The 14230-nt window shown below is 41.9% G+C and overlaps 1 protein-coding gene across 1 annotated transcript in view; it reads left to right on the top strand.

Annotated features, from left to right (window-relative positions):
- The window catches only part of PXDNL (peroxidasin like), a 302579-nt gene extending 299441 nt beyond the window's left edge, over nt 1-3138 (top strand). The window contains 2 exon segments of the mRNA XM_030553072.1: nt 2963-3038; nt 3041-3138. Of these exon segments, the coding sequence (XP_030408932.1) occupies nt 2963-3038; nt 3041-3138 (174 nt within the window).
- The last annotated feature ends 11092 nt before the right edge of the window (nt 3139-14230 follow it).

Here is a 14230-nt window from a genome sequence, read left to right as displayed (position 1 = left end):
AATCTTTGTGATTTTTGTATGCTTTCAGTTAATCTCCTGTTGTATCCAGAATTGTGTCACCCAGGTGACTACCCCAAAACAGAGTGCTAATATGATGATTTTGAATATCACTGATGAACAAAGAGATAAGGAACGGTTAATTTGTGGAACCCAGTAATTGTTGGTCATGGCGTGCGCTTGACCAAAAGGAGGGATTGTGAAAGTAGAATGAATTATATTGTGAAAATAGAAAGGATTAAAGAAATGCTGTGTGTACCTTTAAGCAAAACTGTTGGAATGCTGCAATCCAGGTGTCAGGAATACAGACATTAACATAGAACAATTGCACCGTTTAAGGGCAATTGGTGAAGTATTAGCCTTAGATCGATAAGAGTTAGTAAGGAAGTAGGATATGCATGCTGTGCCCCAGGTGAATTTTACTGTTTTGCTTTCTTTGTCCCTTTGTCTAATTCCCGCTCTTATATCTATATAAATTAGACTGTTTGGGTCTTGCATGGCCACTCACATTATCTGAGTGTTATTGGCGGAGCGCTATGCTAATAAAACAGAGTAGTCTGACAAATTGTGAGTCCTGATTCTAACTTTGACAATACACAGGAGCAAATGGGACTACTTCATCTCAATGGCACTACTGCATAAAATTGATAAATCTGCGGGATTGGGGGCATCATTTTTTCCTGGACTTTATCTAATGGAGTTAGATATCAGAGTTAGGTGATTCACCTGCTTGGATGTTTTTGAAAATCCCACTAGGCAACTATCTGCATCTTTAGGCACCAAGTACCTTTGAATATCTGGCCCAAAATCTAATATTGACTTAAATATAACCCATATAAACAAATGCTTTTTTTACTGTAACAAGGTGGCTGGTGCCTTAAAGGAAATTGAGACCAGTCCTGATCTAGTCCAGGTGTGCTCTAGATTGGCTGTAATGAGGTGGGTAGGGCTGCCCTGGGAGGTTATATAAGGCGCTGGTGAGACCCCATCTGGGATATTGTGTGCAGTTCTGGTGTCCCATGTTCAAGAAGGATGAATTCAAACTGGAACAGGTCCAGAGACGGGCTACTAGGATGATCCGAGGAATGGAAAACCTGCCTTATGAAAGGAGACTCAAAGAGCTTGGCTTGTTTAACCTGGCCAAAAGAAGGCTGTGGGGGGATATGCTTGCTCTATATAAATATATCGGGGGGTTAACGTTAGGGAGGGAGAGGAATTATTTAAGTTTAGTACTAATGTAGGCACGAGGACGAATGGGTACAAACTGGATATTAGGAAGTTTAGACTTGAAATTAGACGAAGGTTTCTAACCATTAGGGGAGTGAAGTTCTGGAACAGCCTTCCGAGGGAAGTAGTGGGGGCAAAAGACTTATCTGGCTTTAAGACTAAGCTTGATAAGTATATGGAGGGGATGTTATGATAGGATAGTTTAATTTGGGCAATCGATCTTGGATTATCACCAGATAAGTCTGCTCAATGGTCTGCGGGAAGATGTTGGATGAGATGGGAACTGAGTTACTGCGGAGAATTCCTTCTTGGGTGCTGGCTGGTGAGTCTTGCCCACATGCTCAGGGTTTAGCTGATCACCATATTTGGGGTTGGGAAGGAATTTTCCTCCAGGGCGGATTGGCAGGGGCCCTGGAGGTTTTTCGCCTTCCCCTGCAGCGTGGGGCATGGGTCGCTTGCTGGTGGATTCTCTGCAGCTTGAGGTCTTCAAACCAATTTTGAGGATTTCAATAACTCAGTCCTGGGTTAGGGGTTGTTATAAAAGTGGACAGGTAGGGTTCTGTGGCCTCCCTTGTGCAGGAGGTCAGACTAGATGATCATATTGGTCCCTTCTGACCTACGAGTCTATGAGTATGAATGAGACAGCCCAAAGGCAAGGGAGAGTCCAGAACCTAGAGTCCAAAATAAAGAAAGTGAGAGAGACACCTGGGGAGTCAGAGCTATCTGAGTCAGTCAGGAAAAGGTCAGGTAAGAGCTGCCTGGGAGTGAGAGTTCACCAAGTGAGAGCTGCCAGAGCCAGGAGACTGTAAGTGGTTCCTGAGGGAGGGCAGAAAAGGGATTTGCCAGCTGACTTGCCCAAGCCAGAGAGTCAAAGCTGGGAGCTGCAGAGGGGCTTACCTGCTAATGTCTTAATGCTGGAAAGGTGGACCCAGAAGGAATGAGGGGTGAATGGATGAAATCCCAGAAGACGGCTATGAGGATTCCTGCTCTTTCCAGTGCGAGATGGTCCAGGCAGGGTTACCCATCACGTGTGATGCGGAAAGCAGGCAGGCGATTGAACAACTGTCAGTCTGGAAGAGGGACATTGAGGCAAGGAACTACTTGTAGGGCCACCACAAAAGGCACCTGGGAGGTGACTGCCCTATGACAGTTATTCAGCAATGTTTCGCTATGACTCTTTTATAAAGCTTAGCCTTTTACTATATTACAATTATTTTATACCTTGTAGCAGACTCAACTGTCAAATATAACAGACAATGAAAAAATATTGTGGTTATTAGCATAAGCTAACATTAAAAAATAGTAGAGTGGAACATACATATAGTGACTTACAGTGAACTTATATATAAAAGTGTTTTATAATGAATCTGAATGGAAATTGAAAATTGTGTGAAAATTGAACCTTTGTGTAGTGCAAGCCATTTAAAAAAAAAAGGCATCTGATTAGAAAACTTTGATATGAGTTAGAACTGCTGAACAATTTTTTGGCTGTGAGCATTCTAATTAACCTCCGAAACCTGTCAAATTGGTCTTACAACTAGGAAAATGATCACTTATTTGTGTGCATAAGTACATCATCTAATTTTATACAATTCTGCATGACAGAGACCATCTGCATTCTTTCAGCTACTGTATTTTATATGAAGCAGTGGAAAATTGTAAAAAATATTGAAACTGTGCTGTCCTGTTTATTTTCCATTGGGAAAAAAGGTGCTAATACTTCAACATTACCTTTCAGAATGGCCAAATAACCTGTACTGTGGAGATGTGTCCCTCAGTAGAGTGTTCGATCCCCACAAAGCTGGAAGGAGAAGCTTTCCAGACTGCATAGACAATGGAAACCCTGTAGAATCACCAGGTGATCTTAAACCAAATTCCTCTGACAAGGAACTACCTTTAGGAACTATCTATTAAGGGACTGTAGTCTTCCAATTCAAAGGTTCTGCCAAGAAGTTACAAGCACTGCTGACTACAATACCTGCACTAAAATGTTTGATGTAAAAACACTAAGGAAACAATCAAGTCACTTTAGGCTTTTCACCATGGTGGGCATTTTCTATAAAGTTATCTTTCAACATTGGTAGATCTAATGTAAGGGTGATCAAAGGCATGAAAGACTCTACTGAATGCCCTTTATATCTTGTACTCTCCCATTGGAAGTTGTTAAATGTTAGCTTCATAAATTCAGTTTTAAATTTTTTCTCCTTCTTCCAAAAGTCAGGAAGGCAAAAAGATTTAAAAGCGTAGGATTTCTTTGAATCTTAGGCCTGGTCTACACTAGGAGGAGGGAAGGGGTCAATTTAAGTTACGCAACTGCAACTACGTGAATAACGTAGCTGAAGTTGACGTACTTAGAGCTACTTACTGCTGTGTCTTCACTGCGGCAAGTCAACTGCTGAGGCTCCCCCCTTGACTTCACCTGCGCCTCTCACTCCAGTGGTGTACCGGAGTCGACGGAGAGTGCTCGACGGGTGATTTATCGCGTCTTCACTAGATGTGATAAATCGACCCCTGCTGGATCGATCACTCCGGAGGTAAGTGTAGACATGCCCTTATAATTCAACCACTGACTGGAAGTTTTCTTTTAAAATTCACACACATTTTAGTAATGAGAAATATTTTAAAAATTGCACTGTTGTAAAGAAAAGAGTTATAGAAAAGAAGTTTGTACTTGACCTGCTGAGTTTTTGTTGTTGTTGTTGTTGTTGTTTTGAATGGTGTAATACTATGAGAAACAGTTTAGTTTCCTTTTGTAAGACTCTATTCTTATTCCATGCTAGCTTTATGGAGCTTGAGTTTTCGCAAAATCAAAATGAAAGAGTAGCATGGCACAATTCTTTGCAATCTCATCATGTTGAGACTCTGATTGGAAATTTAAAGCACACCTCAGGGAGCTTGGCATGTATGCACATGTCTCCAAAAGGGGATAAAGAATGTATAAATGCAGTATAATTGTCCAGGAAGTTGTGTGCTCCTTTTCTCATTCTGCATGGCTCTCTCATTGACATCAATAGGATATATAGAAAGAGAAAGAGAGAATCAACTCATCTGTTCAACTTGCCCACATGTAGAACCTTATGGCAAATCCCTTAGCATTGTGATACTGTGATCATTCATGTGGAAGAGTTGAGAGTTTTTTTCAAGCTTCAATTTTTAAAATAAGGAGAGGCACTTTCAAAACCTGGGTTCAAAGTTGAACCTTCAAAAATGCATGCGCACAAATGTTCATTTTCATGTGCATTTAGCTGACTTAGATGGAAAAGCAGAAGTTGGACATGCATATTTACTTGTATATGTACATTTTTTGCAGACACTGCTTACAACTAGGGCTGTCAAGTGATTAAAAAATTAATCATGATTAATCGCACAATTAATGGCACTGTTAAACAATAATAGAATACCATTTATTTAAATATTTTGGATGTTTTCTACATTTTCAAATATATTGATTTCAATTACAACACAGAACACAAACTATAAACTATAGCTCACTTTATATTTTGTGACAGATCCAGGCCAGTGGGATACAGGAGTCTGATAGAGGGCATATATACTGGTCACTGGGTGAGTAGTTTTCTGTTCCCTGAGTGACCAGAGCAGGGTCTGCACTAGAGTAATCAGGAACCTGCTAGAAACAATTAAGGCAGACAGGCTGATTAGAACACCTGCAGCCAATCAAGGCAGGCTAATCAGGGCACCTGGGTTAAAAAAGGAGCTCACTCCAGTCAGGGAGGGAGGACCTAAAGGAGAGGAAGTGCATGTGAGGAGCTGGGAGCAAGAGACACAAGGAACTGAAAGTGAGAGGGTGTGCTGCTGGAGGACTACGGAGTACAAGCGTTATCAGACACCACAGGAAGGTCCTGTGGTGAGGATAAAGAGGTGTTTGGAGGAGGCCATGGGGGAGGTAGCCCAGGGAGTTACAGCTGTCATGCAGCTGTTACAAGAGGCACTATAGACAGCTGCAATCCACAGAGCCCTGGGCTGGAACCCGGAGTAGAGGGTGGGCCCGGGTTTTCCCCAAACCTCCCAACTCCTGATCAGACACAGGAGGAGTTGATTCAGACTGTGGGGAAGATCACTGAGGTGAGCAAATCTGCCAATAAGCGCAGGACCCACTAAGGTAGAAGAGGAACTTTATCACAACTGGTGTCAGGGGTGGGATCTAGTGTGCACAGCGCGCAGAAGGAGGGTGATTTTATATATATATAAAAAAAAAAGTAGAGGTTGTTTTTTTTTCCACCACAATGGATGACTTAGTATGGGCATTGATACAAGCTACAGCAGCCCAGTAAGAGGCTACCCGTGTCCAGGCAGCTGTCCAACAGAAGGCAGTGTGGCTGCAGCAAGAGACTAATCACCTGCTGATGGACCAGGCTTCTCAAGACCGAGCTATGTTGCGAGAACTGGTAAACCAGGTAAAGACCCTTACAGAGCTGAACTGTGGCCATGATAGGACGCAGATCATACGGGCCAGCCATTGGCTGCAGAAAATGACACGGGAGGATGATGTAGAGGCATACCTTCTGGCCTTTGAGAGGACAGCCCTATGGGAGGCCTGGCCTTGAGATCAGTGGTCTGGCATCCTTGCTCCATTCCTGTGTGGGGAGGCCCAGAAGGCTTACTGTGATCAGCCTGAAGAGGCTGCAGCAGACTACCCCCAGCTGAAAGCAGAGATCCTGGCCAGATCTGGGGTAACAACTGCAGTGCGGACCCAGTGATATCATGAGTGGAGGTACTAGGAAAATAAAACCCTGCAGTCCCAATTGTATGACCTCATCCATCTCGCATGAAAGTGGTTGCGAATGGAGTCCCAGAATCCAGAAGAGATACTAGAGGTTCTGGTCATCTACTGATACATGAGGGGACTACCGCCAGACCTTCGTGCCTGGGTAAGCCAGAACGAACCCTCCACCTATGATGAGGTTGTTGCACTGGTAGAAAGGCGAAGGACAGCAAGGGAGCTGACGCGACCAGTTAAGGAAGAGGCACTCCGAGTTAAACTAGCAGCACTAAGCCCTAGAGCTCGAGTGATGGGGCCACCAGGAGAGTCCAGGTGGAAAAAGAGAGGGGCTGAAGGCTCACCGGAAGCCACAAAGAGTCGGAGCACTGAGAGAGAAGAGGATCGTGATGTTAGGCTGCCCAAACCAAGGGACCGGGGAATGCCTAAGGCCCCATACAGATGTTATGCCTGCGGGGAGTGGGGACATATAGCTACACAGTGTCCCAATGCTGAGGAGCCTATGCAGTGTAACCTGGGGAACTGGGCAGACCCATGCTCCCTAATCCACTTTGTGGGGGTCTCACTAACTCCACATATGTACACCAGACCAGTAAAGCTAACTGGAGTAGAGACCACAGCACTGGTTGATTCGGGGAGTGCTATCATGCTTATCTCGGGGAAGCTTATGAAGTGTAGTCAGCTGCTGTGGGCTAAGCATATAGGGATAACATGCGTCCATGGGACGGTTGGTTATTACCCACCATCCCAGTAAAAACTGAGATTCAGAGGAACACTACTGAGGTAGCAGCAGGTGTAGTCCCTAAACTCCCATACCCGATGCTCATAGGGAGGGACTTCCCAGGGTTTGGAGACTTACTCCCAGTAGGAGGATTGGAGACAGAGGGGAACCCTGAAGTTAGTGAGGAATCCACAGTAGACTGTTAAGCCCCAGTCTTCTCTGAAATATCCCCAGATTTATTTTCCCTTCCCGGACAGGGTAGAAAGTCGAAAAGGGAAAGGAGGGCAGCTAAGGCCTTGGGAACCCAAATACTGGCCCATAGCCAGAGGGTCGCTCTCGTAGGTAGGTGGACCCGAGCAGCTGAAAAGGAGGCCAGCCAGGAGGGAGAAGCTCCTGAGTCTGACCCCCACCCTAACACTTCTGAACCAGTAGAGGCAACAGAGACTGGGCCCCTAGATCTTGGACAGATTAGCCCCGGAAGAGGAAATTTTGAACAGGACCAGGCTGAAGACCCAAGGTACAACAACATTAGAAAGGAGGTGACTGAAATAGATGGGGTCCCCGTGGAAGGGAGAACACATTACTTCATAATGAAGAAGAATCTCTTAAAGTGAGTTGCATCAGTACAGGGGCAGAAGGTACAGCAGATCTTAGTACCTCAAAAACAGCAGAATGCTGTATTAAGTCTTGCGCATAGTCATCTTTTTGGGGGGCCCTTGGGGGTAGAGAAGACCCTGGCACGAGTCCTACGACTGTTCTTCTGGCCCGGAGTACATGAAGAAGTGCAGAGGTACTGTGCATCCTACCCAGAGTGTCAGCTGCACAGTCTCTGTCCCCAACTGAGGGCACCTTTAGTACCCCTTCCCATCATAGAGGTCCCATTTGAGCGAATAGCCATGGACCTAGTGGGACCCCTGGAGAAGATGGCTCAGGACCACCAATATATACTTGTTGTTTTGGACTATGCTACTTGCTACCCAGAAGCTGTCCCCCTGCAGAACACAGCCTCTAAAACGGTAGCCAAAGAGCTGGTGGGAATCTTTGCCCGAGTGGGGCTACCAAAGGAGATACTAACAGACCAAGGAACCCCATTTGTGTCAAAGCTAATGAAGGATCTCTGTACACTGCTCCATATACATACCCTGAGAACTTCATTTTACCATCCGCAGACTGATGGGTTGGTAGAAAGGTTTAATCGAACCCTCAAGGCTATGATAAGGAAGGTGGTAAGTCGGGACGGGAAGGATTGGGACACTCTACTGCCCTACCTTATGTTAGCTATCTGGAGGTACCTCAGGCTTCAACTGGATTTTCCCCATTTGAGTTATTTATACAGACATCACCCCCATGGCATACTAGATATCGCCAAGGAGATCTGGGAAGAGGAACTCAAGGAGGGGAGAAATATAACAGAACATATAATACAGATGTGAGACCGGATAGCCTGTGTCACCCCTATTGTACGGGAACATTTGGAAAAGGCCCAGGAGGCCCAGAGAACCTATTACAATCGCCAGGCAAAAGTCTGACAGTTCCAACCAGGGGATCGGGTGATGGTGTTGGTACCACCACAGAAAGCAAGTTTCTGGCCCAAATGCAGGGGCCCTATGAGGTGGTGGAACCCATGGGGGAAGTAACCTATAAGGTGCGGCAGCCAGGACACCGAAAACAAGAACAGATTTTTCACATCAACCTTCTGAAACCCTGGCATGCACAAGAGGCATGCATAACTATCCGAAAAGATATAACCCAGGAAAACAAGCCTTCCAAACAGGTGTGTGTGTCTCCCGATTTAACACCAGACCAGAAGAATGAGGTGTCTGAGATGATCTTCCGGAACGAAGATGTGTTCTTGACAAAACCGGGTTGAACAACTGAGGCATATCACCACATTGTCACAAATCCTGGGGTCAGAATAACAATGAGGCCCTATCGGGTGCCAGCGGCCAAAAGGGAGGAAATAAAAGCAGAAGTAAAAAAAATGCTGAAGTTGCGGATCATTGAAGAATCTCACAGTCAGTGGTCCAGCCCAATTGTGCTAGTGCCAAAACCTGATGGCACCACAAGGTTTTGCAATGACTTTCGGTGACTAAACGAAGTATCTCAGTTCGACGCATACCCCATACCTCGCATAGATGAGCTAGTGGACCGTCTGGGGAATGCACAGTACTTGACTACCCTAGACTTGACAAAAGGGTCCTGGCAGATTCCCCTTGCAGAAGACGCAAAGAAAAAGACTGCATTCTTTACACCAGAGGGTCTTTTCCAATATACTGTCCTCCCTTTTGGACTACATGGGGCACCAGCCACTTTCCAACACCTCATGGACAAGCTATTACGCCCGCATAACAGTTATGCTGCTGCCTACTTGGACGATGTGGTCATTCATACCCCAGACTGGGAAACCCACCTAGAGAAGGTGGAGAGAGTCCTTGATACTTTCAGGCGAGCTGGCCTTACAGCAAACCCTGCCAAGTGCACTGTGGGGTTTACGGAGGCCAAATATCTTGGCTACACTGTGGGAAAAGGTCTGGTAAAACCTCAAGTGAACAAATTGGAAACTATCCAAAATTGGCCTCGGCCATTTTGCAAGAAACAAGTCCGGGCATTCCTAGGTGTAGTGGGGTATTATGGATGCTTTATCCCCCTCTTTGCCACAAGGGCGAGCCCCCTAACAGACCTAGGCCATGGGGAAGTAGCCCAGGGAGTTATAGCTGTCATGCAGCTGTTACAAGAGGCACTATAGACAGCTGCAATCCACAGGGCCCTGGGCTGGAACCCAGAGTAGAGGGCGGGCCTGGGTTCCCCCAAAACCTCCCAACTCCTGATCAGACACAGGAGGAGTTGATTCAGACTGTGGGGAATCTCTGCCAATAAGCGCAGGACCCACCAAGGTAGAGGAGGAACTTTGTCACAATTTATTTTTATTACAAATATTTGTGCTATAAAAAACAAAAGAAATAGTATTTTTCAACTCACCTTATACAAGTACTTTATCACGAAAGTTGAACTTACAAATGTAGAATTATGTACAAAAAATGAAATTCAAAAATAAAGCAGTATACAACTTTAGAGCTTACAAGTCCGCTCAGTCCTCCTCCTTGTTCAGTCAGTCACTCAGACAAACAAGTTTGTTTACATTTGCAGGAGATAATGCTAGCCGTTTCTTGTTCACAATGTCACCTGAAAGTGAGAGCACTGTTGTAGCTGGCATCGCAAGATCTTTATGTGCCAGATGTGTTAAAGATTCATATGTCCCTTCATGCTTCAATCACCATTCCAGAGGACGTGTGTCCATGTTGATGACAGGTTCTGCTCGATAACGATACAAAGCAGTGCAGACCGAAACATGTTCACTTTCATCATCTGAGTTGGATACCACCAGCAGAAGGTTGGCTTTCTCTTTTGGTGGTTTAGGTTCTGTAGTTTCCACATCAGAGTGTTGCTCTTTTAAGATTTCTGAAAGCATGCTTCGCACCGTATCCCTCTCAGATTTTGGAAGGCACTTCAGATTCTTAAACCTTAGGTTGAGTGCTGTAGCTAGCTTTAGAAAACTCACATTGGTATCTTCTTTGCATTTTGTCAAATTTGCAGTGAAAGTGGTCTTAAAATGAACAATATGTGCTGGGTCATCATCCAAGACTGCTATGACATGAAACATATGGCAGAATGCAGGTAAAACAGAGCAGGAGACATACTATTCTCCCCTAGGGAGTTCAGTCACAAATTTAATTAACACATTATTTTTTTAAACGAGCATCATCAGCATGGAAGCATATCCCCTGGAATGGTGGACAAAGCATGAAGGGGCATATGAATGTTTAGCATATCTGACATGTAAATACCTTGCAGTGCTGGCTACAAAAGTGCCATGTGAATGCCTGTTTTCACTTCCAGGTGATATTGTAAATAAGAAGCAGACAGCATTATCTCCCATAAATGTAACCAAACTTGTTTATCATAGCAATTGGCTGAACAAGAAGTAGGACTGAGTGGACTTGTAAGCTCTAAAGTAGGCTCTGAAGTTTTATATTGTTTTGTTTCTGAGTGCAGTTACATAACAAAAAAAATCTACATTTGTAAGCTGCACTTTCACGATAAAGAGATTGCACTACAGTATTGCATGAGGTGAATTGAAAAATACTATTTCTTTTATCATGTTTACAGTGCTAATATTTGTAATAAAAATAATATAAAGTGATCACGGTACACTTTGTATTCTGTGTTGTAACTGAAATCAATATATTTCAAAATGGAGAAAAATATCCAGAAGTATTTAATTAAATGTCAATTGGTATTCTATTGTTTAACAGTGCAATTAAAACTGCGAATAATGTTTTTGTGTTAATCACATGAGTTTACTGTGATTAATTGATAGCCCTACTTAGAACCTGATTCTGCTTTGGAACTTTGTCCTGAACAGTTAAAAATTTTAATAGGGAGATCACTGTGTTGCACTTACCCTTTAAATTCATAAGGATCTGTGCTTCCCTCTTATTTCATTCCATGGTTACGTTGTTTGTCATTGTCTGTTTACTGACAATAGGCCATTTCATAATGTCATGCACAGAGTTTCTCACATAGTTTCAATTATCATTATGTCAGTTATGTGCTCAAATGCTGGATCATTAGGATAGTTTAACAAACTATATTTATTGATGATTAGTTCTAAGGGACATCTGATTTTATAGTGCCAACAAAAGTCTAGAAACAAGGCCGTTGCAAAGAAGATACTGAAACTGGAATGGAGGGAAAAATATCTCTCCAGTGAAGGAAATTATCTTTCTGACAAACCAAGCTCAGAACTTTCTGTTGAAAACAATGTGAAAATCTGTATAAAAACTGAGTAGCACAGAGCTCTGTCATTCTTGTTTTGAGTTACATTTGACCTCGGATGCACAGATAAGTATGTCATTGTGTAAATATTTTGTAAAATCAGTAAATGCTGTAGATTTTATAAGATCACATGGACCTTAAAATCTGGATTAAACGTTGACAGTTTATATCCTTACTCTAGACACCACTTGTAAAGCCACATATATGTTAATTTTGTATTCTACTGAGATACAGAGTATTTGACGAATATTCCCTAATGCACTCCACTCTCTTAATTCTGTTACAACGTTGTTATAGGGCTACTGCATCAAAGTTCATAGCTAAGTAAACCCCTCCATAATAACGATATTTTAAAAACTGTTTCACCATAACCTTCAGAAATCTTAACTCTCAACTACTATAAAGTGGTTCTATAAGGAGAGTGCAGTATAGTTCAGTCAGTGACTTATGAAAAGTGTGTTTATTAATATGGATGATTTTGTAAGTTAACATTTTAATTGAACTGAAAATCAACTGAAGATCAGCTTCATTTATGAAAGACACTTTCTGTAGTCATAAGAATCCTTACCTGATAGAGAGCGAAATTTACTCCTGTGCACTACTTAAGCCTGAGTTTGAGTGGAATATGTGGTACATATGCCTTCTGCTAGCTATCTGCACAGAGACGAATTTCACTTAAAAAAAAACAAAACCCTCCTATGTAGGAGGTAGTTTTCGTCAAAATGTATCAGTTCTCCATATTATGCCATTGAAGTCCAGAGGAACTAATGATGGGGAATTTTCAGTAGTTGGTCTTGCATATACAATTAATAGAAATGGGGCTTACACATGAGCAAATACTTAGTTATATGTAAGGACCTTTCTTAATCAATATCTTCTACGTACCTTTGTTGATATCCAATTAGGAGCCTGTACAAGAATTACTGTCTAACAATTTGGTTGATCAACCAAATATTGCATATCCAGACTAACATGAAAATTTAATCACACACAAATAGTCAGCCTGTGCATCGTAGAGGAAGCACCAGGGAACAAATTGAAAGCTGCATTAAAAATGTTTTAAATTACTGTGCAACATAATTCTTTAGATTACAAGCACTAGTTACTAACATTAATGTAATGCAAATTGTAATTTGATATTGAAGTTGATACATTAACATGTACAAGAACACTTGTGCATTAGATTTCAACATTATATATTCAGATATAACTATGAATGGTGTGTAGTCTTAAAATAATATTCAGAAGACTCATAAACTATGTATTTTGTAAGTCCCTGAAAAAAGCAATAGTAAAATTTCAGTCTCAGTAAAATGTGTTTTGTCCTATAAATTGCTCCCACTATGCTAATAAGGTAAAACATATTTTTTGTGTAGCTTGCACTCAGAATTTTAGCTTGAAGTTTGTAATTAATTTTCATTATTAAAAGCCATATACAAGTCTATATCACTGCTGAAATTTTAGGACAAACTTAATGTTTAAATACAAGCTCTGTAAGCAAAGTTTATAGTAAAATTTATGTATGACATACTTGTATCTCATGAATATACAAAACCAGGGATGTTTTTTAATACATATGGTGCTAAATGCTGTGCCTGAAATATGATTTCATCGTGAATATTTTCCAAAATAATCTGTTTACTTGTGTTTTAAGCATTCAGGCTGGATTTAGAAGTATGTTAAAACTTACATATATACATTATGTCATGACTGCAATAAAAACTTGTTATTGAGATTGAAATGAATTCACGTTTTGTGTTTCTTCCAGGTTCAGATATGGGTCCCACTGTTTGGGTTCTTCTCTGAACTATTGTGATCTAAGACCTGATCCAGACCTCTATGACAGCAATAGGAACCTGATTCAGCTGTCACTTCCACAGGGACAAATCAGCTCCACTGAAGCCAATGGAGTTACACTGGTGTAAGTGAGAAGAAACTGCAGACGCTGATTTCAAGGGGAATTGGATCATAGCAATAGTGAATCTGCGAAAAGAAAAGCCTTACTGTGGTTTTACCACTGCAGGGCACTGATAGCAGAAATCAATGGCAGGGTAGAGAGACCCAATCATATCAGAACCTCAAAATTAGTTTGGTTCTTGATCTTACAAATGCAGAGAGCTGGAGTTATTGTATTCAGGTCAATTCACTCATCTCTCTATTGAGATGCTGAACTGAGAAAATGTTGCCTGTGAATGAGTAACATTTGTGTTTGAGATTCTAGAGATTGTTTTTTGAGATTACAGATTTCACAACAGGTATGAAAATCACAGCAAAAACAGGAGGTAAAAAAAAAAGACTTGGATCACAGAAGTGTGTCTTATAGCAAGTGCTGGCCTGAAATAAGGTGCTATTTTATTATAAATAAATTTCCCCTTTATACTGAGGTCAGTTAAAAATACTTATTGTAAATGTTCTCCAATGCAATAAAAAGTACTTTCAAACTCTTATGGTACAGTGTATAAAATGCTATAGTATAATTAAATCTGAGAAAGAGGAAGCAAAGTATTATTCAATTATACACTTTATAATGTTGCTCTTTTCTAGGTGGTAAGAAAACACTTTTTTGTTGATTTATTCTCTCACTTTATTTCAGAGTATTGAATTTGTAACTTTTCATAACTTAAAAGTCACAACAATGTGTCTTCGCAATTGATGTAAGATGTTTGGAGGTGGGTGGCTTTCTTGTTTGTTTTGGTTACATTTTGCAACAA

The sequence above is a fragment of the Gopherus evgoodei genome, chromosome 2, assembly GCF_007399415.2.
Source record: "Gopherus evgoodei ecotype Sinaloan lineage chromosome 2, rGopEvg1_v1.p, whole genome shotgun sequence".
NCBI lineage: Eukaryota > Metazoa > Chordata > Testudines > Testudinidae > Gopherus > Gopherus evgoodei.
This window is presented reverse-complemented; position numbering and strand designations above follow the sequence as displayed.